Source organism: Oryzias latipes, chromosome 16 (assembly GCF_053564925.1).
Source record: "Oryzias latipes strain Hd-rR chromosome 16, Olatipes_Hd-rR_3.1".
NCBI lineage: Eukaryota > Metazoa > Chordata > Actinopteri > Beloniformes > Adrianichthyidae > Oryzias > Oryzias latipes.
In genome coordinates this window covers 33294913-33321008 of record NC_136252.1, presented here as the reverse complement: position 1 = coordinate 33321008, position 26096 = coordinate 33294913, and the positions used below count along the sequence as shown (strand labels likewise).

Sequence of the window (26096 nt, the reverse complement as noted above, 5' to 3'; positions counted from 1 at the left end):
GCCGCGCGCCTGCAGTCTCCCGTCGACCCTTTTGTGTGTTTCATCCCTTTAAACGCTGACCTGCCCGCTTCGACCGCGCGTGCGGCTGATGCCTCCGCGCGCGCGCATCTCAACTCCCCTCTGCTATTATTTTTCTGTCGGCGGGGGGGGGGGGGGGGGGGGGGGTAATGTCCTCCCTTCGACCCTGACATCTTGCATTGATGCGGCTCCATCTGAGCCGCTCGTGTCCTTATCGTTACCGTGGAACGCCTCCGGGGAAAGGCAACCCCCCCCCCCCCTCCCCAGAGCCAATCGATGGCAGAGATTAATCCATCTCTTCTCGGATGTCTGACTATGTCCCACATATTCATGACACCCCCTTTGATTGGGGGGGGGCTTTTCTGACCTGAGTTAGGGTTTACATGGATCCGTTTGTTGTTAAGTGTCATCAGGTCATCCAAGCACAAACAAATGCTGCAATTCGTTTGACCCCCCCCCCCCCACACACACACACATTAAAACTTAATTTCCAGCCCTGATATTTCTTCATCTGCAGATTCACACCGGAAGTGGCAGCATCCATTTGGGACGAACGAGCCCTAACCCCTTTATTTATCTCTATTTCATGTCCTTTCCAGGGCCCACGATGTCCAGCGAAGTGCAGAGACCGGACGACAGCCCCAGCACGAGCGGGGGCAGCTCGGATATCGAACAAAGGGAAACGGTACCGCCCGAGCAGGAGCGGGAGCAAGCACAGCCCAAAAAGAAGGAGACCAAGATCTCCAGTAAAACCGCTGCTAAACTTTCAACCAGTGCCAAGAGGTAAACGTTGGTCCGGCTCATGGTCCCCTGTGCCTGTGGGGGGTGGGGGGTGATGTATGCATACCCACAGACACTCTGACCTCAAACAGCAGGACGCCTCTGCTGTGGCGTTGAACCATCGCCGCGGCCGTTTATCAGAGCTTTTCGATCAAATTTCTTCTTTTCTTAATCAATACTTTCAATCAGCTCCACTGCCGTTTCCTCGACAAAAGACGATGGAGGGATTATGCAACCGGTTGAGTTTGGCCGACGCTGAGAAGCTCTCAGCGTGTCTGTGCATCTTCTCCACCTACGGGCACAATCGGGGGCAGGAAGTTGGACGGCGTCCGCGCTCAGACGCTCCGCCTCAGATCTTTGAGGTCTTTGGTTCTCATCTCACGTCTTTCTGTTGCAGGATTCAGAAGGAGCTCGCAGAAATAACACTAGACCCGCCTCCCAACTGCAGGTAGGGAGACGCAGCCTTCATTTGTGTGTGTGTGCCCCCCCCCCCCCCCCCTTTGTTCCCGCTCTTTTGTTTGTGTTAAAGATCTCAGGTGAATCTGCGGCCTGTTCTTGCTGCAGACGCCTTCATGTGATCGATAGTAGTCTGCTGAAACTGTAGAAAACGAACGGCGATGCTGCTTTAGCCCCCACCCACCCACCCACCCCCGCCACCGTGCTGGGGATTTACCGCAGACAATGGTTATTGTGTGGAACGACGGCAGCGGCCGTGAGCGAGGGGCGGACCACATGTGGACGCCACAAAAGACGCACCTCTGGGGTCTCGCGCCCTTATGTTACAGAAATACGATGGAGCGACGGCGCCATCGATCAGAGCTGCGTTTAGCGAGGGGGGGGGGCTGCTTCCTGGACGCCGGGGCGTCCTCCCTCACACACACCTGCTGAAAAACAGCTTTGTTTGACTCATCTGGCCGGTTTTGAGACGACTGCACTCGAGACGGCCTTGTGTATTGGATGAATTAACACACTCACACACATACACACACACACACACACACACACTCCCCCCGCTGGCGCTCATCAGAACCCCGCCGTCATTAACCATAAACATGAGGCTAACCTTTTCATTTCTGCACAGCCCAGTTTTGTTCCTGAGCTGGAGGGAGGGGGGCTAAAAAAGATGCTGTTCTCCTTCGGGGGCTTTAATCTATTTTACCCCCCCCCCCCCCCCCCAAAAAGAAAAAAGAAAAAAGCGGGTTGGCTCACAGGAAGGATTTGGCTCGGGGACACCAGCAAGTCATTTGAAAGTAAAATAATGGCTAGCAGATATTTCACAGTCCTTGCCTCGGTGGGGGGGGGGTCGCTTCCCGGGAAACAATTACGGTTCTCCAGGATTATCTTTTCCTTTTTTCTTTTGCTCTTAATTTGACACCAACAGTTTAAAGATGTTTTCTCTCTGAGATCCGTCGGCCGTGGGAAATGTGATCGGTTCTGCCGTTTTCTCTTTCATTCCCTCCCGTATTGCTCAGGTTAAGCCCCTTCCTTTTTCTGACAAATTGAAGATGGGGGGGGGGCTCTTTGGCTGTTGGGTGGGGGTTCGTGTTTGAGAGGTTCCACAGATGTTGGTCTTCCGCCTTTGTGCTGCTCCGGCCTCCGAGGCTGTAATGAATGGAGAGGCTTTGCTTCCATCAGTCGGTGCAGGAAACACGGCTTTAGTCAAACAGGACTCGCCCTCTTCATCACTGTAATAAAGCGCCCGCGGCTCCTCATCAAGCGCCCGTCCAAAGCTACGCTGATGACGACGCTCTGTTTCTGCGGCCAGTGCTGCTTTTTGCCTCAGTTTCTTCCGGTTGGGACGCTCGGGCAGGACGTTCCGCTTCATCTTATCCCACATTTCTACAGACATATCCGTCAAACACGTTCTATAATTTCCACTTTTAGTCGTTTGTTCGTTTTAGAGAACATAAAACCCAGCAGCACACCTATCAGCTGCAATTTAAGTCCATATATTTCATCACAAACAAAAGTGTAAAAAGCTGAAAGAAGCAACGTATTTTATGCAAAAATAACAACTAGAAATGCAAAATTCCCTGCACACATCTGCTGAAAGATTCTCCAGACTGCTAAAAAGAAAACTATAAATACAGATAACTGAAGCTGACCAATGCTAAACTATGCAAACAAAAACAGACAGGAAATGCTTTATGTGAGGTGAAGAAGCTTTAAAATTCAGATCTTAATGTCACAAATTATGTGTTGAAAAAAGGCTACTTTAGCTAAATAAAATCGAGGACTTTTGCTAAGAAACATGGTCCTGATGAACCATTTTTAACAAGGTCACCTGATGAAAAACTGAATCCTTTCCTGTTTGGAGAAACAAAGAGGCTCAATGATGCTCGGCGTCGATCATCAAATGCCAAATTAGCTATAAAATAAGAGGCTAAAACGTGAAAAAGTTGCTCAATGGGAAGACAAACGTTTGATTAAGCTGCAGAGATTCAAAATCATATCAAAAATCTCTAAAACAGGGAAATGAAACCCTTAGAAACGCTAACTGAACGGCTGAAGGCTCAGCTAGCTCGAGAAGTTCAACCCGACCGAAAAAGCCGTCCATCCCGACTCTGATGCTTCTTCCGGTGGAGCCAACTGAACATGCAGCTGTGTCCTCAGTTGGCCCCCGTGTTTGGAATTTTCCAAACCCCTGTTTTCGCCGTTTTCTGACTTCCTCAGAGGTTTTTTCTTTTCTCTGACTGATCTTAAGAATGGATTTGCATGAACAGCAAACAGAGCGGCGGCACAAAGCGCCGCGTAGAAAAGACGGCGCCTGACATCAACTTTTAAGTTGCAGCCGGCTCGTTACGGCGGCACGTGTCGTGCATCTTGAGAGCAGCAACACATCGGAGCGCGAGAGGATCTGACAGGGCAATTATTCTCACTGTCAGGCTCTTCAGGGGTATTGTACCGGCAGCTTGAGCTGCTACACCTGTGGAAGCAGCTTTTTCTGGGGGGTTTTCTCTGTGTGTGACGTCATTAAAAATGACCGTTAGGTAGCATTAGTAGCATTTCTTTAGTCATTTCTATATGATTTGGGATTTTGGGAGTAGATGTTCAATAATGCAAATAGCTCGAGTGGTTCAGTCCTCTCTGGGGGAGGAACCAATGCATTTTGGAGTTAATGAAGGGAGTTGTGGGTAAATTCTTGTGTTTAGTGTGGCGGCTGGACCTCAATCACGTCTCGTCTCTCCCACGTCCTCCTCCGCTTCCTGCTTCCCATTTTCTGTCCTTTGCATGGCAGCAAAGGCTTCAGCTGCACGGATGAAAGCAGAAGTGCATGTGCGGCGGCGTCCGGCGCTGACGTTTCCTGCAGAAATCCGAGCAGAGGCTTCCTGGTGCACGGTCAAGCGTGCGTCTGCCGGCACTGCGCTGCTCTCAAACGCTGAAGTGTGAGCTTTCTGTGTTCGGCAGTCCCCAGCTTTTGTTCAGGCCGCCTTTGTTCGCAGATGTTCCACAACAAAAGCAGAATGATTCTTTGCTGAAGAGGTAGCAATAGCGTTTTCCTCCTCTGAGGCAGCTTGGAAAGATTAAATGCAGCTGCAGCCCCCAGTGCTCTGCAGAAACACGTTCAGCCGCCGTCTGTCAGCTGATCTTTCCACAGAGAAGAAACCACAACGTGAAGTGGATACGGCTGAGAGGGATTTGACACAAACATAAACACAGACCGGCTTCTCCTGGCAGATACAAGAATATTACAGGTTTTTTTAGGGTTCCTGAAAGCTTCATTATCCTCCTCTGTTCCTTGAATCCAGCAGCAGCGTCCGTCTTTACTGCAGCTCTTCATCATTTGCTGCGACTTGACTCTGAGTAGCATAAACTAATGGAAAATGAATTTTTTTTGCGTGCGTTTTAAAATTCATGACCTGGCAAGGGTTTTTCAGGAATCTCAGCGTCTGCATTTGCAGCTTCAGCTTTTGGATGTCAGGAATATTTGCAAAATGAGATGTAAATTCCAAAGAAAAGAGTTTTTCTGCTTTTGGAGCTGCTCTTTAACATTATGAACTTGTGCTTTTATAAGTCTCTCCTATAAAAACGCTGACAGTGTAATCTGCTTAAACACAAACAGCTGGAGTAGAGCAGATTTGGACTTTTCTGCAGTTCTGAATGTAAAACAAATGATGATGTGTAAAAAAAAAAAAACGTTTTTTTTTTAAATTTATTGTATTCACAGCTTAAACGATGCACAGTTTGATTCTGCACACATTTTCCATCACAACTAACAGTTTTTAAAATGATTATTTCAACTACAAAAAAATCAGATTTCTTCTTCTGGATAAACCTAAAATCCAGATCAGCAGAACCAAGAAAGTCCTTTTATTGTGAAAGCCTCTGTTTTACTCCTAAAGGTTCAGTTCTGCTCCATGTAGCTTAACTTTCAGCGTTCTGCGGTCCGTCGGGTGTTAGCGGTTTTGGTGCACCTGTGCGGTCCGTCAGATGTTGGAGGTTCTGGTGCTCCTGTGTGGTCCGTCAGATGTTGGAGGTTCTGGTGCTCCTCTGTGGTCCGTCAGGTGTTTGGGGGGGGGGGGTCTGGTGCACCTGTGCGGTCCGTCAGATGTTGGAGGTTCTGGTGCACCTGTGTGGTCCGTCAGATGTTGGAGGTTCTGGTGCTCCTGTGCGGTCCGTCAGATGTTGGAGGTTCTGGTGCTCCTGTGTGGTCCGTCAGATGTTGGAGGTTCTGGTGCTCCTGTGTGGTCCGTCAGATGTTGGAGGTTCTGGTGCTCCTGTGTGGTCCGTCAGATGTTGGAGGTTCTGGTGCTCCTGTGTGGTCCGTCAGATGTTGGAGGTTCTGGTGCTCCTGTGCGGCCCGTCAGATGTTGGAGGTTCTGGTGCTCCTGTGCGGTCCGTCAGATGTTGGAGGTTCTGGTGCTCCTGTGTGGTCCGTCACATGTTGGAGGTTCTGGTGCTCCTGTGTGGTCCGTCACATGTTGGAGGTTCTGGTGCTCCTGTGTGGTCCGTCAGATGTTGGAGGTTCTGGTGCTCCTGTGTGGTCCGTCAGATGTTGGAGGTTCTGGTGCTCCTGTGCGGCCCGTCAGATGTTGGAGGTTCTGGTGCTCCTGTGCGGTCCGTCAGATGTTGGAGGTTCTGGTGCTCCTGTGCGGCCCGTCAGATGTTGGAGGTTCTGGTGCTCCTGTGCGGTCCGTCAGATGTTGGAGGTTCTGGTGCTCCTGTGTGGTCCGTCAGATGTTGGAGGTTCTGGTGCTCCTGTGTGGTCCGTCACATGTTGGAGGTTCTGGTGCTCCTGTGCGGTCCGTCAGATGTTGGAGGCCAAATCTATTGTTTTCAAATCAGCGTGAACCTTCTTACGTTTAGTCCAAAACTGTCTCTGAGACCTGAAGCTGCAGAAAGTCCCAGTTTGTTGCTCTGTAATGTTTCAGAAGATAAAATACTTTCTGGAGGAAGATCTGATGCTTTATTGACCTCAACACACTTCTGTCTTCATTGTTTTGCTGTATTGTCATATTTAGCGCATCAGTGACACGCAGAACCCCTCCCTGTGTTTGATGTTCCACTTCCTCGCATCCTCCTGCTCTTTGAAGCTCCAGAACATTCCCGGGGGGGGGGGTGCTGAAGCTCATGAGCCGCTCGAACCATCGGTGGCAGATGACGCGATGCAGGCGTCACATGACCGGCGAGTCGCCTGCCGCTCTAAGACGGGCGCACGTCTCCGTCTTTGTTGGGGCCGTCTTTGTTTCAGCGCTGACCTTCAGTTCAGATGGGAACGTCCTCGCGTCCGTGGTGACTGCTTATTGGTTCTGCTCCCCCCGAATCGTACATCTACCCCCCTGGGGATGTGCGAGTGACACAGCCGCGATCATTTTTCACGGCGTTACCATTAAGCACAGCAGGACGGGCCTATCAATATTCATGAGGGGGGTGCAGGGGTGGGGGGGCTGCTGCAGGATTCCTCTCGCTCGTTGATCTTCCGCCACGGCGCCGTTGACACACGGTGTGCACGAGCGCGCTGATGTCAGTCTGAGCCCAGGAAAAGGATAGTAGAGAGGAACCAGGGGGAGAGCGTCCGCCTCCACCCAGGTTGGAGAATCAAACTCTGAAAAATGTTGTCATTTGTGTTTGTGGACAAACAAAGAAAAGCAGACAAAAGCAAACATCATCGACTAAACTCTGTGACGTTTCTGTGTGAGGGATGAGCCCAAAAGCTGAATTGATTTGAGGCGTATTTTCTGGCGTGTACGACCCTCCACGGACCCGGACAGCCCAAAACCAGAGGTCAAAGGTCTTTCAGGATATCTTGGGCTTTGAACAAAAAGGATTTGTGGGATTTGTGACATGGGCTACGTTCACACTGCAGGGCTTAATGCTCAATTCCGATTTTTTGAAAAAATCCGAATTGTTTGCTAGACCGTTCACATTTCCAAGTAAATCCGAACTTTTGTGATCTCCAGTGTGACCGTGACACAACCCAAACGAGACCCGCATGCGCAGAAGCCAGAAGAATACTCAACGGTGAACGACGTCACTTGTTGTTTGCGGAGCAAACGTTAACAATGGATGTCAACAACAGTGTTGTCAAAGCGGAGCTCTTTTTGTAATATTAAATTTATTTTCACGAAGGAGCAGCACAATTACAATCTTCTCATTTTAAGAAGGCAATGGAGTCGAGATCGTCTGTACCCACTGTAGTGGAATAGGAATGTGCATGTGTTGGAGCCACGCCCCCGCGTGTGTGCAAGCGCGTGCCACGATAGAGAATAGGGGGGGGGGGGGGGCAGTGTGTGCGCGCATTCATGTTGTGTGTTACGGAGGAAGGAGGGCGGTAATAAAAGAAGGTTTCCCCCAAAATAAATGCTATGGACTCTTTATTAACCCGCTCTGGAGAATCTAAGGATCAGAACAGGGAGGAGGAGGAGGATCGCCTCGGGTCCCCCGCGCTTGAGCACGGTCGGAAAGGAGAAAGAAAAAAAAAGTTATCGCGGGAAAGGTTCTACACCACGCTCTGCCATTTAGCTGGAAATTTTTTCAAAAACCGCCCAGTTGCGATCAGAGCCCTGGAGTTTGGCCTGAAAAGAGCGATCAGCCCAAATATTAATCCAATCCGTGACCTCCCTTCCCTTCCACTGACTGGTCTCAGCAGCATCGTCCACCATGGTTGATGTTTACGTTCTCGTTCCCGCCTACTTCAACGCAAAATGATGACGTTTGTTGCGTGTCGATGACGTACAGTTCGGAATCAAGTCGCCTGGCCGGTCAGACGGCGGTCGCAATTGAAAAGAACGGCTACAATTCGGAATCAGGACGGCAAATCCACGGGGCCTGGGTCGCAATTGAAAAGATCGGATCTGTGTCATTCAGACTGTCATGAAAAGATCGGAATTGGGCCGCTTAGGGGCAAAAAATTCGGAATTGGGTCGTTTCAGCCTGCAGTGTGAACGTAGCCATGATTTTTGCTGCTGCTGCCTTTGCAGCTCCTCCATAGATTTGTGTGTCTGCTGCTTTTACACAACAGCATACAAACAAGCTTCCTCTATAGTCTGTCTCTACTCTACTGATGTCATATCACACTCATATCTTTTGTTTTCCACTAATTCATTGACTGCTTTTCACAATGTCGGTGTGTAGATGTTATCTGCTTTGTGTGTTTGTTGCAGCTGACGGATGGAAATCTGCAGTTTCCTGTGAAATCCGGAGCATTTGTTCTCACAGTGTGACGTTTTCTCTCTTTTTTTCCCCTCAGTGATGCTCAATAATGTGCAGAAAGTTTCATTTTTCAATCCAAACCCGAGTGGTGAAGACTGATCTTTGAATCCTGGGTTGAATAAACTATCTGTGTTTGTTCTGAAAGCTCCTTTAGTTGCATGCAAATCTGTTCCAGCCTCTGATGAGAGATGTTTGTTTGCGTTTAGTTCTTGGACTGTTCGCTGCTGTTATTTTACATTTGTTTATGTTTATGAGAACAATCATATAACGGTATTTCTGTCCTCTTTCATTTAAATAGATTGAACTGGACTTTGTTGCTGTATTTTAAACCAATGAAAGAGGTGTCACTTGACGGATGCCATCCTTTACGTTCTGTCAAAGTTTGGACCCACACTTTTTACGACCGACCAAAAATCCCGAATGTCTGTATCTTGAACAGGCAGACTTGGGAACCGTGCGGCGCCTGGAACAGATGTTCTCTTCCGGTTGTGAACTCCTTCATGAGTTTTCAGCAAACAGCGGCTTCTGATTGGAAAATAACCTCATGTTCTCCTCCAGAACGTGCGGCGGCGTGCTCTCTCTCTCTCTCTCTCTCTCTCTCCCTGTTTGATTTATCCGTACTGCCTCCCGCCGCCGCTCTTGTTTGACAGGAACGCGGAGCGCCTTGATTCATGCGCGTCATTGAATCCTCAATGTCCTCATTTGTGAGGTAGTTTTCTGGCGAGCGTTTGTCCGCAGCGTTATTAATGGCTGTGCGGAGAAGTGAAGCGTGGCGTGTGGACACTCTGCGGCGCCGCGCCACCGCCTTCGCCTTCACAGTAGCGGTTTAGGTCATTGAGAATGACTGAACGCCGATCTGATGCGGCCTTGAAAGCGAACAGAGGAATCTCTTGGCGAGCGAACAAAGGCGTAACTCTCAGCGGCTCCCGGATCCTGTTTGGCGGGCGTCGGGGGTCCGAAAACCTCCTGGATCTTCTCCTGAAGTCACAAATCAGCGCTGCTGCCAAGCAGACTCCAAACGCTGACATGTTTGTGGTCTGGAGGATGTTGACACTTCTAAACATTATGCTGTTAGCGGTGGAGGAAAGCAGCAAATGATTGACCTTTTTCTCTGCGCTGACGTGCAGCAAAGCCGTTTTCCTCCTGCAGACAGGCTGGAGGCTCAGCTTCTTCTGATCGCTGACCGCTCTGCCAGAATCCTAAACGGCTGCCCAAAGTGCTTTAGTGCAAATCCAGACGACGCACTGAAGCTTTGGTTGAGTGCGTCCGTTTGGAGAGCTGTGAAATAAACATTAACATCCCGCTCTGGACTAATTAACCTTAATCAAGAGCAAAAGGCTGTTTTTTATGGAGGGCTTTCTAACCATCCATTCGTTTTATCAACATGCTTCAGACCGCTGGAGATCGGGGGCAGAGTGTCGGATCATTTCAAGGAAAATATTGGATTCTGGACGATAATGATTCTGGAAAAAACACAAATCAAAGTGATCTTTTCCTGGTAAATCTATTATCCAGTTAACAAGTCCGTCACACATAGACACAAAACATTATTAAAATTCCACAAATGTGGAAAAAACGCAGTTTCACAATCACACTGTTTCCATTAAATCCTAATTATGTGAATAAACACAAACCAAATCACACGATCAGTCATTCCAAAACACGGATGTGAACAACACTTTAATTGACAGCAGATCCATTCACATTTCTGCCACCATCATCGATCAATGGAGACGTCGGCGTCCCCTTTAGTTTTTGTTTAGAAATACAAAGTTTTATCAATCAATCAAACATTATTTATGAAGCACTTGTCATATAAAAGCATAACACAAAGTGCTTTACATTAAAACACGAGCACGAAAACAAGATGTTGGAAACGCTAATAACTGGAACCTCCCTCTCTGTGAACAGCTGCATAGACGGCCAAATGCAGCGTCACAGGCGGGGACCGCTCCACCACAGCTAAGCGGTTATGCAGGTCCCCATCCAGAGCCACAGTGGCTGAACAGCAGCCGACCCAGAGGGAGGGGTCCCAACTGAGGAAGCACCGGAAATTAAAATGAAACAGTAAACATAATAATGATGAAAGCAATAAACACTGAATTAAGGTAAATTAAAATAACGCGTTAAAAATCTAGTTTAAGTTCATAAAACAAGATGAAATGGACAAATAAATCAACAAATTAGATAACAATAAATGAATAACTACATAAGTAAATAAAAGTAGTAAAAAATCAGCTAAAAGCCAGGTTAAAGAGATTTTCATAAAAGCATTAATGCTCTCTGCGGCCCTCAGGTCCTCTGGGAGACTGTCCCATAAACGGGGGCCATAGTCCTGAAAAGCAGCCTCTCCATAGGTTTTGGTTTGTTACAGTGGGAATGGTTAAAAGACCAGAGCCAAAGGATCTCAGGGTCCATGAGGGTTCAGACTTTACTAAAAGATCTGAGAAATAGGAAGGCGCAAGACCGTCAGGACATTTAAAAACTGTTAAAGTATCTTAAAATCAAGCAGGGAAAGTTCCTCACCTGTTTAGTTGGCATCATTGTGATGTGAAAGTTTTGTTTCCTGACAAAACAAATATGCTTTTGGCAGGAAATTTGACATTAAATTGAATATCTTCTACCGTTTACCAACCTGATGGGATTCCAGCGAGCGGCTTTGCGCGGACATGGCCGATCAGCATAAATCAGCTGAATCCCATAGGGAGAAATGCCTGGGGGAGGGGTCACTCAGTCCAGGTCTCGTATGCAGCCAATGCATTCATGCGTCATTAAAAGTTCCTGTTTTACCTCCAGACAGACACAAAAACACTAGAACCTGTGGTAAAAGGCACCGAGTGTTGCGATGATTCATCCATGTTCGTCATGGTCGACCGTCCACCTGCAGACCCACGAGGACCCGCTGACCAACCATCACCCAGGGTTTCCCCGCGTTCTCCAAGTTGTTGTCGCTCCTCAGGATCTGCAGAGTCTGTGACTCATGAAGGCCTCGTTCCTGCTAAGCTCTTAATGATATGGTAATGCTATAGACCGTGTACATGTGTGGCTGCAGGCAGGTGTTTGCAGCGCGTGTGCTTGGCGGCAGCATGCAGCAGCACACAGGCCTGCAGAGGACAGAACTGCTTACAGCCCTCAGATCTGTGTCGTGCCTCAGAGGCGTTTGTAGAATTATCAGGAAAAGCAGAGGAAGGGTCGCCGCCACCGCTGCGTTTGACTCTGGAAGTATGCGTCCACTGAAGTCTGGAGCCAAAGGCCGCCCCCGACTGAACCCAGCGTGTGAGGTCGTCGCCCTGCAGGAAGACGGTCCGGCTCTACGACCAGAAGAACCGGCGTCCGCCCGGTCGAGCTCTGCGCTTGGTGCTGGATAAACCTTCCGCTCGGTAATTGCAGCGCTCACAGCAAAAGGCTGGGTTATGAAACAAAGCGTGTCATTTGGGGCTGCAGTAACGGAGGAAGGAGGTGTCACTCGAGCTGTTGAGCTGCACAGTAATTGGTCTTGGGGCTCTTTCACGGTTGGCGGAAGAGAAGATTGCTTCATTAAAGTTCCTCCTCTGATAACCGCAGCTGCCACGCTGATAGAAAAGCAGATCGTGGCTGAGTGATATATATATATATATATAGAAGCAAAGAGGTGACTGTGGGGACTGAACTGCAATGGCAAATAATGCAGATAATGGCTTTATTTGTGCTGCTGCACCGCATGTTTTATTTATCAGCCCCCTGACGCAGTTCCTGCGCTTCCCTGCCCTCGACGCGCATTTGATTGCATAAATGTGGGTTGGTGTTTTCGGAACCGCACACCGGCGTGGAAGCTGGTCCGACTGGTCTGTGTGCAGGGCTGCAGCACGCCAGTGAGCGGCGGTTTTGCGGGAGTCTTGCTGACTGCTTTCACTTCCTGTTGTCAAAAAAAAAAAAGGTCTTTGCAGAAACCCCGCGGGCCCTGCACGGCTGCAGGTGCATGCTGGGGCCGCCGGCATGCAGGCGTTTCCAAAAATGGTTTGTTCCTGTTGGATTAGAGTCCAGATTATTACATCCTAAAACAGCATCTATTTTATGTATATGAATCCAAAACTCATTTAGAAGTCTGGTAAAACATCAATAAAAACAATTCTGTTTTGAATGCCTTGGATTAGATTAGATTAAATAGGATTAGATTTAGAGATAAACCCAATAGAAGCTTACTGGGAACAAGCATTGGAGGTTCTTGGTTTTGAATCAAGATTTTATTTATTTTTATTATGAATTATTTTGTCTTGTGTTTAAAGATGCCTAATGCTGCGTAAACCTCTCACATTTTCTAAAAGCTTTTTTACATTTTTCTGCATCAAAAACATACATTTAAAAAAAATGTTAAGCTTTATTTGCCGTAGATAAAAAGCTGGTTGCAGCTTTGCATTTGAGAAATATAAACGGTTTGGAGTTTTGGCCTGAATCACAATATTTTCCCTAAATATTCTACAACTGTAAACGGTGAGCGGCTCTTTTGGTGTTCCAGCTGCAGTGGAAAACTTCAGATCTGTCCGTTTCTGAGAGGAAAGCAGTATTTCTGTCCTGCAGCCGTGCAGACGGGACCTGTTGAACATGAAATGCAGGCGTCTGTTCTGCAGGAGCTTAAATGAATTTGTGGTTATCTAGAAAATACTTTCTACCTTTCTTACCAATAAGATTAATGACCTCTCCTTCTTCTGCTGGCACCGGCGCCTTCTGGGTTCTCCCTTCCTTAGCTTTGTTATTATCATTTCTCTTTTATTTGTGTTTGTCTTTCATGTATTTTATTATGATTTTGATATTTTATTGCGTGTGTGGGGATTGGTGTTTTTTCCTTGAGCTGTTCTTTTTTTTTCCTGAAAGGTGCTTTAGAATTAAAATTAATTTGAATTTGAATCATCTGTTTGCACATACAGATGTTTCTTTATGGCAAATGTTTGAGCTGAGGTCGTGTGTCTGTCTGTCTCTGTCTCTGTCTCTGTCTCTGTCCGTCCGGGTTTTTATTTTTGTCCTTTTCAGAACTTTATCCCTTTATTTCCTGTTTGACCTTAAGGGGTGTGGTCTTTTGATTGACAGGTGACCACATTGTTCACAGGCACTTTTTGAAAGTGGAAGATCGTTGTTTTAAGTTGGTTCCATTGAAGCTGGGATCATTTTTTTCTTTGTCACGTCGTCATGGAGACGACCATATCTTCTGCTTGTTGTATTCCTGCGCTTTTAGATGGTTAAAAGTACAGATTAAGAAAAAGTTTTCCCATAAATGACTTGATTTCTAAACTTTTAATACAAGAGCATTGATGTTTGTAGTTTCCATGAAACTCTTTCAAAGTAAAAGCACAGAAACGTGTTTTCATGACGCCATTAAATACAGTCAGGATTTGTCTTTTCTTTCAACTCTGGTCCTCGTGCGCATTTGTGGTTTTGCTCTGCTGTGACTCGCCGCGGTCAAAGCATGTGACATGTCAGGCGTGTTGCAAACAACATGACACGGCTTCACGCGCGCTCATGTTAACGTCTCCGTGCAAAACTACAGATTTACGTCTGTTAGCTGTATGTATGGTGAAAAAAAATACTGCTTTGGTTAACGAATAAATGTAATCTAATTGAAATGTTTTTAAGCGGTAATTAAATCAAAAGGTGTGAGTTTTTATATGCAGTTCATTAGTGCGTCGTTAACGCGATATGATGGTTATCCATCGGTGGAACACGCGGGAAAAATCTGTTAGACATACATGGAACGATCGCAGAACAACACAAATTTGCATCTTGCAAAAATCTCACACAATTGCGAATAAACTGCACAAAATAAGGGTTACATTAAATGGTAACCTTGAATGTGCTAAATTAATCTAATGGTAGCTTGAAGAATTTAATGAACCAAATAAATCCATGTATGCATTTGACCAATCGGATGGACGTCTTTACGTTGTTGACCAATCGGATGGAGCCCTTTAATGTTAGATGTTTGCCTCCTATGCAGACGATGGTTAACTCTTATTTAAATTAAACTGTTGCAGTGAAATGGAAATTATGTCTTTGCAAAAAAAAAAATTCTTTTTTTTTCGTATACGTGGTGAGCTGCAGCTGAACTGCACTCAGGAGGCGGTAGCGTTAAGGGGTCTTGCCTAAGGACCCTCACTGAGTGATGTTAACTGCCATTGATATGGTAATTGCCCCCAGTACCATTGCTTCTTCCCCTCCGGGAATCGAACCCTGGATTCCTGCATGGTAGCCTCTCACCTTACCAACCTCTCACCTTACCAACCGGTTGTATATAAAGATATTTTTATATCTCATATTGTGCAGCCCCTAATAGATTAATAAATGAGATAAATTAATGTTAAGTTATATCAATTGGATGTGTATGTGGGGAAAATATCCAGGCTTTCATAGGGAGTCCTAATTTTTTCACATGACTGCATATCACGCATGTACATGTTCATACGTGGAAAATGGTAAAAACGTACGGCGGTGTAACTCGGCCTGAGCGTGGAAAGAGTCCTGGTGTGAGGGTTTCCTGACAGCGTGTCAGGACTTGATGAACTTGTGTTTGTCTGCGGCTGGAGCTTTTTATTTATTTTTTTTCATGGATGCGGTCGTCCTTGCTCTGCGTTTCTGGTCAGGCTCCTTGGTTTGTGATCTCAGGGAATCATCGAGGAAGTTTAACAGTCTGACGGTTTTCTCACAAAGGTTTTTCTTTTTTTTTTAAGTGACCATATTTGATTAATTTCTCCGCCCTGGTCCATGCAGAAGCTTTCATGCGCATCCATCAAAAATATCCCGATAACCGGCGTCTGTGGGAATTGGCTCCGGGGGACAACGACGGCGTGAGATGTCAGAGATGTTATGGAGATTAGCCCGGCTCATGCTGCAAGATAAAGGTTATCTTTTGGCATCAATCTGCAGATTGGCCTGACAATGAAATGAGGCAGCGTGGATGATTAAACGGGCGACGAACAGGCCGCTCGCTCACGCCACTCTGTATCTTTGGAGGGAAAGGTCACTGAATATAAATGGAAATTATTACTTCTGTCTGTGATCGTGGACCGCCGGTGAGGTGGCTTTTTAGGAAATGGGATTAAAAGGTAAAAACAAGGACATAAACCTGTGGAAGAAGACACAATCACTGCTACTCCTTTTGCTCTGCACGGCCAAGAACGTGAGAGCAGAAGCGTGGAGGGGAGAAAGATGAACCCGGAAGAAAGGGAGCAGCGCCTGTCTGTGGCTCGGCGCTATTTTGGTGCAGCGTGGCGGGGGGAGCCGGCCCAGCTGTCGGTGCGGTTTCCTGTGTGAGTGTAATGCCGGATGACAGGGCAGCGGCGAGATCCTCAGACACCCGCGCACTAATGCATCCCCGACCGCCCAAACAAATGACCCAAATAGTCAGTGAATCCCGCCGTTTGGCCGACGGTGAGCCGCAGATGTGGAGCCGTCCGCACGCAGTTCGTGGTTCCTCCGGCCCCCGCGGCGCCCGCCCAGCATATACGTTCGCCGTGAGCTGATCCGTTAGAGATTCAGCAAAAATGGTGTTTACCCAGCATGCCTCAGTCCAGAGAGACTGTGGACGGGGAGGGGGGGGGGAGAATGTCTGGAAACAAGCAGGTTCCTGGTTCAGCAGGAGGGGGGGACGTGCGGGCTGCTGCGCGTCCGCCACGTTCGGTCCACGCCGCAGGTTCTCCTGCGACAGTGGGCTGCTGTGAAAGCTCGTCCAGAACCTGTGTTCCCCTGTGAGACGGCCTCCCCAGCAGACAAAAGGAAGTCAAATGAAGACGCTTTAAAAGCGGCACCAGCGCCGTTCTCATGTAAACAGACTCTTGGGGATGGTGGGGGGGAGGGGGCGACTCTCATGTAATTGTGCTGCCTTTCTTCTTCCTCTAATTGTCCGGTCGGAGCTCGTTTGCTGCCCCCAGGTGAGCGTCTGTCAAACTGCAGAGTTTTGTTCTCTGTTCTTGGTGGAGATCTGCAGAGATGCCCTTCTGTGAATAAAGGTCCAAACATTTAAGGCATCAGGGCGGCCTGCTGAACAGATCCTAACGCTGCGCCTCCTGGCAGCAGACCCGTGCATGTGGCTGACACCCGCCTCCCCGCCCCGGCTGCTGGGTGACAGAACCACCGCTGCCCTCGTGGCCTGGGAAGGAGCCGGCGTCGAGCCGGCGAATGAATGAAAAGCTGCCTTTGAAAAGAACTGCGTTGTTTATTAATCTACAGATTCATCCTGTGTGCTTCGGTTATGAGGAGCAGAAGTCAGCCTTTCAGAGGGAATTTCTGCCATCAACAGACTGTAGAAAGTCACTGCCCCCCCCTCTGCAGTTCGTTTCACTCCACTTTTATTATTGAAAGTGACTTTTCACTCTGAGGTTCCCAGCTGCCTGTGAGCTGACAGAGTTTCTCTGTCACACATTTCAGAGACGGAAATACTGAAGGATGTTTCTGCAAACGCGTGCAGCTCTGCCTTCACATGTCCTGATTCTTCCTGGGTTTTTACTGCAATAAATGAACAAAGCAGAGAGTCAGAAACCAGAAGAGTTTGTTTTTTATCACCTCGAGGAAGTAAAAAGACGCACCTTCTCTTCATCACCACTATTTACTGTTTGATGTTAGAATTTAGATTTAACTGCAGTGAAAAGTGGAGAGATCCTGAAATCTGACCTGATGACTGGAAATGAGGCTGCATGTCTGCTGCTGCATGTCTGGTGATGCTGCATGTCTGCTGCTGCTGTTGCATGTCTGGAGTTGCTGCATCTCTGCTTCTGCTGCATGTCTGCTGTTGCTGCATCTCTGATGCTGCTGCGTGTCTGCTGCTGCTGCGTGGCTGTTGTGTGGCTGCATGGCTGATTTTGCATGTCTGGTGTTGCTGCTGCATGTCTGCTGCTGCTGCATGTCAGCTGCTTGCAGTTCAGCGCATTCTGAAGCCTCTTGGGCAGAACTGGACACACCCGTTTGCGTCTGCTCTCTAATTTTCCCACGGCAGTAAATCTGCTCTCCGCTCTTCCACATGTTGAAGATCTCGTCTTCCTTCCACTCCTCTGTTTTTCTGCCGGCTGTTATAAACAGGTTTGGCGTTTCCAGCTGTAGACAAATGCTCCGCTCTCCTCTCTTCTTGCGGTTTCTTCTGATCTCAACCTTAAACATGACTAATTCTGATGACTTTGTTTTGGCGTGAGGACACAAACAGGAACACTTCTCCTGTAGGATTTGAAGACTGGACTGAAGTTTTGATAACCTGAAGGTTGGTTTCTGTGCAGGAAGGAGAGTTTGAAGGTTCTGCTTTGTTCTGCCTTTCATGGTTTGGATTCTGCCTTTGGGTCTGCTGGTTCTCCTAAGCTTGATCCCATAAAGGCACCGCCGCTTCCACAAGGTTCCTTTCGGGGCGGTTGGTCAGTCCTGCTCTACATGGTTTACTTACCGCTGCTAACGTCCAGGATGGATGTGGTCCAGGACCTGAGTGTCCACATGGACGGGACTCCGTGACCGTTGTGTTTCTGTTGTTGCTACTTCTGTTTGTACCGAAGGCACCACTGTTTAGTGATGTCGTCATGGGAATGATGGGAACTTGAGGCCCTTTCACACCAATAGGTTTTTCTTCGTCTTCTGTGTGAAAGACCAAACAATCCTGGTCTTCCATGTGAATCCTGGTCCGGTTCACTACAGTCTGAATGCTAACAAAGGACCCATTAGAATACAGGAAGTGAACTGAGGAGTGAAATGCATTATGGTCTGAATGGTTTGCATAGGAATCAGCACCGCTGTGGGTCCGTGGCCCAAACCTTTAAAAAAAACATCAATCTGGTTCCAATTTGCTTTGTGGTTTAACACGATGGAGCATCAAAAACCAGGTGCTGTGTGACCTGGACCCCGATAGTTTTAGTCACATCTGCCCTTATGGGTGGAGTTAGTTTGTGCAACTTACATTAGCCTCATAAATACTTCACAATGAATTTAACACTAATGGTACGTTCCATTCTCCTTGAGGTGGTCATTGGAGCCCCAAGGGAACTGCAGGACTGAGCTCTCCTTAACAAGCGGTCGTTCCTCTCTATGACCGTCATCCGTGGACCCGGACCACCAAAGACCCACAACACCTAAACGGGTCACAACCCAAAGACCCACAGCGGGTCAACCCCTGTATGGGTGCCTATGACAATCTGTGTATTCAGACACATTTGGTTCACTTAACCAAATGTTAAGTGAACCAAACCAGAATTCAGTTCCCCGATAATCCGGAACACATTTTCAGTCTGAATTCATCCCAGCGGACCCTAGTCGGACCCCCAACTATCAATGTACAAGGACTGCAAAACGTAGGACCTCCATCATGGTCTAATTAGCTAATTAGTCCCGTTTCTGCATTAGAAAAAACAAATGTAAGAGAATAACATGTAAAAGCTTTTTCTTAGCAGGAATACCTACAGAATGATATATATATATATATATATATATATATATATATATATATATATATATATATATATATATATATATATATATATATATATATATATATCTCTTTTTATATCCTCTAAAACCACTAAATTAGACCAACAGAGCAGCAATTGGTCAATCTGATGACAACACTTTAAATATCCTTCAGCTGTGAATATGAAAACAGAGGAAACCCAGAATCTGTAAATAAATAAAAACAAGCCAACAACAGTCCGGGGGTTTGAGTCCACTGCACTGGAGGTCAGCCGCTGCTCCCACCGGATCAGCAGGACCCCGGACAGTCCAAACAAAGACGTCTGCCTAGTTACTTTGCCCCGCCCTCGTAATTCCTGGCCAACGAGTGACGAGATCTTCAGTCACATGGTTTTGTTTACAAGCTTTGGTTTGAAACAGGAAAGTCCGCCTGACGGCAGTTTGAATCCAGACCAAACGCGAGCATCAGGACTCGGTCCGGACCAAACCGTTTGTCCGGTCTGAATGAAGCAGATTGGGGTGAAGCGATGGGACTAAACGGACCTCTAAAGTGATCCTGGCCGAGGCTGAAGCAGCCAAATGTCCAAATTCCCTTCCATTCTCAAGCGGGTGTCGTGTTCATCTGCTGCCTGAAGCTCTTTCCTGCACCGTGGAGAATGCGGCCGACACGCCAAACCAGTTTCTGACACGCTGAGGAGTTAGACCCAGAAACGGCTGCTTGCTTGTTCCTGGACCCAAAAATCCCCCAAAATAAAGACTTCAGACGACTGAGCAGAACACGCTTCTATTTTCAATTCAATGCAGAACGGCCAGAAATCCTGCTGTCATCCACAGAACAAAGAAAGCGTTGATTCACTCATCGCTTATTCTTTTCTTTGAACTTCCTTTTAGAAATTTGGTTTGGTTATAAAAAAAGGTTTTCACATAAACTGTTTAAAAAGAAACAAAGAATAAACGTTAACCACGAGAGCCTTTTTATTAATGAAAAAAAAATACTACAAATACTCTAGAGTCTCACTGCGATCATCTACTGATCGCTAAGCGTTTCCTTTTTTTTCCCGTCTGCTCCTGATTCACAACGATCTGAATAAAGAAATGTCATTTTTCTCCTCATATCTGGCCTCCATCAGCAGAAAGACGCCACAGAAACACGTTAAAAATGGCAAAAACAATGCCGTGAGTCTTTAAAAAGCTCCAGACTCGTGATGGAAACGTCCATCTTCTCTGCTGGGATCCGTGGAGAAGCGTCTGCATGTGAGCACGTCCTCACTCTGCTGTCAGATGGCATCACTCTGTCTGCCCCCCTCCCCGTTTAGTCCCCTCGGTTCTGATGGTTTCCTCCTTTCAAGCAGCAAAACTCCCTCACAAGCTCCGCTGGAACAATCGCACAATCTAAACAAACACAAATCCCGTAGCTTATTAGCAAAAGCTGAGGAATTTCTATGAATAGGAGATGATCTCTTTTCCTCGCGGTGCTTTGATGTGAAGCGAGGCGGCAGCGGCCTCGGAGATGAGCACCAGCCCCGCTAATTACACCCAATCACAGGCGTGCTCTGTTGTCGCGGGCTTCGTCATCTGGACGTTGTCCCGGCCTCCTGGCTGTCGGCCACATGGGGGTCCTGCCACAAACATCTGAGCTGGGGGGGTGGGGGGCTGGGGTGGAACAAACCACTCGGTCTGTACAACAGATGTGACCTTCAGCCCCCATGCAGCAGAAAGGTTCAGTCCGTGCAGAGGCGGGGCTTGAGTAGGAGGTGGTTGTGATGTCACCTCCAGGCGGAGCTTCACCGTTACCTTCAAGGAACCTTCTGACAATCGTTGGAAAACCTCCAGCGGTTCCCCCAAACTCCATCATTAACTCGTCAGAAGCTAACAATTAACCCCCCCCCCCAGCCCCCCCGGACGCCGTATCTGATGCAGCTCCCTGATTAACACACAAACTCGTCTTTCTGCCGCTTCTATTGTTTCAGTGCCGGCCCCAAAGGGGACAACATCTACGAGTGGAGGTCGACCATCCTGGGACCCCCCGGCTCCGTCTACGAGGGAGGGGTCTTCTTCCTGGACATTGCCTTCACACCAGACTACCCCTTCAAACCCCCCAAGGTAAGCTCCCTGACCAGAAACTCCCCTCCACCATTAAAAAAAGGGGGGGGGGTAGAAATATGCGTCCCACCATTTACCACGACACTGATCCACAGCGGCGGCCGCTGATCCACAGACAAAAATACACAAAAACACAGGAATAACAAAAAAAAGAACGCACCAAAACACAAAGGCACAATCTCCAAGATTTAAACTTCATTGAAAAGCACAAAAGTTCGACTCTTTAAGGTCTTTGCAGACATGACTCCACGTTTCCAACTATTATATCTGTAACATGTATTTATTTCAAGGTTTTATTACAGAAATAACATAAAATAAGCGAGCACTTAAAAACATAACCAAAGCAAAAAAAAAAAAGTCTGACCCCCGATTTATGAATATTATTATTTTTTTAATTATTTTATATTCGATTAATCGATGAAAAAGCTGAACTGGTATTTATGCCCATCAGGTAAATCTGCTGGAAAACTTAATAGAAAAACTTAATTTATGTCTGCTGTGGTGTTTTGTTAATTGTTGTGCGTTGATCCGGTGTCGTCATGCTCTGACACACATCATCATTTGTTTTTATGTTGTTATGTTTATTATTTTCTGCCTTATTCTGCCACCAATCGCGGCAAAAGAATTCCTGGTTGGTGAGTTTATCCTCATCACTAATCAGCAAAGACGACATTAAAATTTGATTGTTAAAAAAACAAATCAAACGGATCAAATCCTCCTCCTCCTCCTCCTCAGCAGCAGCATCTCTGTCTCTTCAGGAGGAAGAAATCCTTGCCTCCAACGCTTTGATGCGTCTGCAGCTGTAATCATCCAGAACCAACGATCCGACTTCATTCCCAGCATTGATCCTCAGACTCTCTGCTGCTTTAGGTTCTGCTGATCGCCTCGTCAATACCTCATCACGTTGTTCTTTACCGGAACCTCCTCCACCTCGATTTCAGGAGGAATACTGGAAACGCACAGATTTCTGGAGCTCCGCCTCTATTGCCCCCCCCCCAGCTGGTTTTAGGCTGCGGGCCACGTTCCCGTCGGTTCCTGCAGAACCCCCGAGTCTGCAGTTCTGCAGGCTTTTGCTCTGCATGCTGATGATCTGCTGTCCTGTCGTGAAGGACGCGGCGGGGGCGTGGTGTTTGAGTTTGCCCCCCTCCCTCTGCAGAAGGTGGATGTGTGGGGCGCGGAGGGGAGGGGAGAGGGGTATTTATATCCAGAGCCGTGTGGGGTTTTTTTTTTGGGGGGGGGTCGCAGAGGGGGTCAGGCGCTGGTGATTGGAGCAGCAGGGCGGACAGACGACCACACAGATGGTCGCGCCCACCCCCCACCCCCACCCCGAGTGTTTTGCTGCATGAGTCACAGCTGGAGCCTGTGTGGTTGGGGGGGGTGGGGGGGGGGGGGCTGTTTACTTTTACAAGTAAGCAAACTAATTGACACTTGGCTGCTGGAGTCCAATATTTGAACAGAGCCGTCATTGTTGTGGCGCTGCAGCTCCACGCTGCCCTCTGCTGGCCGAGGACAGAATCGCCTCGCATTTCCAATTTCAAAACTCTCCGGATTATTCAACAAGACGCGCCTCACCTGTTGGATCCCATTTAAGGAGTCGAGCTTCTCCAGCAACGCCGACGGACAGAAAAGCGCCCCCCCCCCCCCCCCCCCCCCCCCAGTGGAGCCTGCGTCTCGTTATCCCTGCGGCGTCTGAGCTCTCTGCAGGCCGAAGAGGGAAGTTGGTGCAGAAGCGATCCTGCATGTCAGGAGTTCTTCCTGTTTGACAGGAAAACATCTGAAAACAATCAAAGGTGTTTTTGGTGCCCAAACGAACTCTAATTTCTGTCAGATTTGAATCGTGTTTCCGTGAGGATCAAGAGGAAGTGATTAGAAGTTAAAGTGAGAGGAAGTGAGAGTGTTTCCTTCATGGCTTTTTGTTTCACAGCGTGGAGGCCGCCGCCGCCGCGCTTGAATGAAGCCTGTTTGCGTTTATCAGAGGCTCTTTGTGTCTGTGAGCTGCGGAAGCAGAAACTGACAGAATGGGACGTTTGCTGAAAACTGTGTGATCGACAAAGAGACTGCAGTGGTCGGACTCCCAACCAAAGAGCTTCAAGACGACTGAAGCTCCGCCTCCACCGCAGATGGAGAAGCAAACATCAGCCTCCATGTCCTCTGCAGGGAACATTTCTAAACCTGAATGTCTCCCAACCACCACATACTACTGAAAGAGTGTCGACAGAGGTCATGTGGGGCTTTTCAGGGATATTAAATGTAAAGGGGTGGAGCTATGGGAGTTGTAGTTTTTTTTAGATTTAAGGGTTAAAGTGTTTTGGTTTTTTTCTTCTGGTAGTCAGAAAACTTTTACAGCAGCAGCAAACACTAAATATTGTGACATCGACGCTCAAAAGAAGCCGGCGATTTGACCTGAATCTTTTGATGTGATCCTGGAAGACGGGAAGTCCCGCACAGCACCACAGAAGAAGAAACGATCGCTTTAAGGATGATACGTTTCCCAGCAAACGGCTGTCTAAGTCAGACTTTCCATTTCAACTTAGCTCCAAACTTCGTCCGTCCAGCAAAAAACTAGAAAGAACGAGGCCATCTGGTGGCCAAAGTTAGTCATAGCAATCCAAACTGCTTTCACGTAAAACGCTGTTTCCCTCCAAGGGTCGAAGGAGGGGTTTGACGTCTATTGTGAAACGTATTTGTATTTGGCGTGCGGCACTTTGTGCTGTCGTGAATGAAAAGTGCTCAATAAATAAAGATTGATAGGATTTGAAAACATTCTTCAAAAGGCGTCATTAGGCCACTTTTGCCTCAAACCTCCAGCAGCAGTGAAGTCACTGAGAAACGTTCTGGGCTCATCGAGGTGGATCCAAAAATAACAGTAACCGTTGGTTCCAGAAAACTTTATTTAAAAGCTTTTTTTTTAAACGTTTGGATCTAGTGGTTTCAAACACCACGGCTGAAGGAATCGAACAGCGCTTCTTCTCTTCTGTTGCTGCTCGGACCCAGAGATGACTGGGTTCTGCGCATGAGCAGAACCTCTCGGCCCGTTACAGCGAATCCGGCTGACGGCGGGAACCCGTTTGTTTGTGCTGCAGGTGACGTTCCGCACGAGGATCTATCACTGCAACATCAACAGCCAGGGCGTGATCTGCCTGGACATCCTGAAGGACAACTGGAGCCCCGCCCTCACCATCTCCAAGGTGCTGCTGTCCATCTGCTCCCTGCTCACAGACTGCAACCCAGGTGAGGCGTCTGCAGACCGGGCCCCTCCCCCTGACCCGCTTAAAGGAAGGGGGGAATCATGGGGACTGTAATCTGGTAGATTAGGAACCTTACGTCGAGACAGTTTCCATGATGGGAGGATTCCATAAATCTGCTAGATCCTCCGACTGCAGGAATCCAGACTCCAGCCGTAATCTGGGGGTTCGGGTGGAGAGGTCTGAGGTCGCTGGTTTATGTCAGAACCGCTTTCTTTACATCTGAAGATGCAGTCCTGTTTCTGTCCTCATAATGAAACCCCCCCTACGACGATGATGGGGCGACAGAGTAGAAGACAGAGTAAATTTAGAACCCCATCGCCACAGACGATGCTCGGAAACTCAACCGTGGGGCCGAAGCAGAGGATTCTGGGCTTAAAGACGCTCCTCGTGTCTGCAGGGTCTTAACAAAGTCCAAACCTGACGACACTTTTGACCACAAGTCCATAGATTCTAGCAGACGAAATGAACTTGCTGGTTCCCTTTTGGGGTCATGTGGTTGCTGGAGCCTATCCCAGCTGCTGTTGCAGGGACACTCGCTCACATTCATACCTAGAGGTCTTTCAGTGACGCCAACTAACCTGTGAAGCAGTTTTTAGAAGCCAGCCCGGGTTGGAACCAGGCTGGGGCGACCGCTACCCCAAGAAATCAATCCTAAAACGTTTTTCTCCGAGAAAACTAGTTTTCTGAACTCCGCCGTGTTTGGCTCACGCTCTTTAAAGATATTTCCTCTTTTCTTTTCATCCATTAGTCTTTTCCGTTTAGGTCCCTTTTTTTTAGACGTTTCAGCTTCTGTGTGACTCAAAGTTGGATTCAATCGTTTATTCATTTATAGAAAGAACAATCTGTTCCGGGTTTTGCTGTCGGTCTAACTGATGAACCTGTTTGGCTTCAATTTGAGGCTGGATGTCCCCGTTTGTGTCCCAATTCCTTCCCTACTCACTACATAGTGCCTTTGTCATTTTCTAGTGCCCTACAAATCTAAAATCCAGTGCCCTAGAAATTTCCCAGAAGTCTCTGCAAAAACCAGTGTGCATCGATGCTCACTAGATCGGCGAATATAGACCACAATGCATTGCGCCGGACCAATTTTTTTTTAATAAAGCCTCAACGTTTTCATCTTCAGAAGACATTGGACTCATAAATAATGGTCGGCACTACATGGTAGCACTGTATAGTTTTGTAGTAGTTAGGGTGGGAACTCGGACACGCTCCCTGTGTTTTGTGTGTGTGGGGGGGGGTCACTGTGTTTTGGGGCGCTGGCGGAGGTCAAACGCTGATGCTTGTGTCCGTGTCTTTCAGCCGACCCTCTGGTGGGGAGCATCGCCACACAGTACCTGACCAACAGAACAGAGCATGACAGAATAGCTAAGCAATGGACCAAGAGATACGCCACATAGACGCCCGCCGCCGACCCCCCCGACCCCCCGGCCTCTCTCTACCTCTTCCCCTTTAGTCTGTCAAAGCACACTCACACAGTGCAGCGGTATATCTGCCCCCCTGTCGTCCTCCTCCTCCTCCCCCCGTTTTATCTACCTTTTCTGTGCAAAAACAAAAGAAAAAGACAAAAAAAAACAAAAGTTGTCCTTTGTTCCTTGTTGACTTGAAAGCTTCTTTTTTATACAGAGAGTAGATTGGGATTTTTATTTTCCAATATCTGAATGTTGGAAGTATTGTATTAGATAAAAAACACAGAATATTATAATTATCATACGCATCGTCCTCCAGCTACACAGTATGTATTCTCATTTCCTTCGTGGCGCCCCGGAAACAAACGCGCAGACCGTTGCTTTTTCCGTTGCTCTCCTCGGTTCTCGTCACGGGTTCTTGGCCTGCATGGGACGGGACGGTTGGCTTCAGTGGATCCTTCATGCTTTCTAACTCCCTCTGATT

The 26096-nt window shown here is 47.7% G+C and overlaps 1 protein-coding gene across 9 annotated transcripts in view; it reads left to right on the top strand.

Annotated features, from left to right (window-relative positions):
* Positions 1 to 25783, top strand: part of ube2e2 (ubiquitin-conjugating enzyme E2E 2) — a 137688-nt gene extending 111905 nt beyond the window's left edge. For all 9 annotated transcript variants that reach the window (XM_023964624.2, XM_078933280.1, XM_078933281.1 and 6 more), the window contains 5 exons: positions 618 to 801; positions 1196 to 1246; positions 20826 to 20958; positions 24042 to 24189; positions 25506 to 25783. In XM_023964624.2, the coding sequence (XP_023820392.1) occupies positions 626 to 801; positions 1196 to 1246; positions 20826 to 20958; positions 24042 to 24189; positions 25506 to 25603 (606 nt within the window). In that variant the 5' untranslated portion in view covers positions 618 to 625 and the 3' untranslated portion in view covers positions 25604 to 25783. The remainder of the gene's footprint in view (positions 1 to 617; positions 802 to 1195; positions 1247 to 20825; positions 20959 to 24041; positions 24190 to 25505) is intronic.
* The last annotated feature ends 313 nt before the right edge of the window (positions 25784 to 26096 follow it).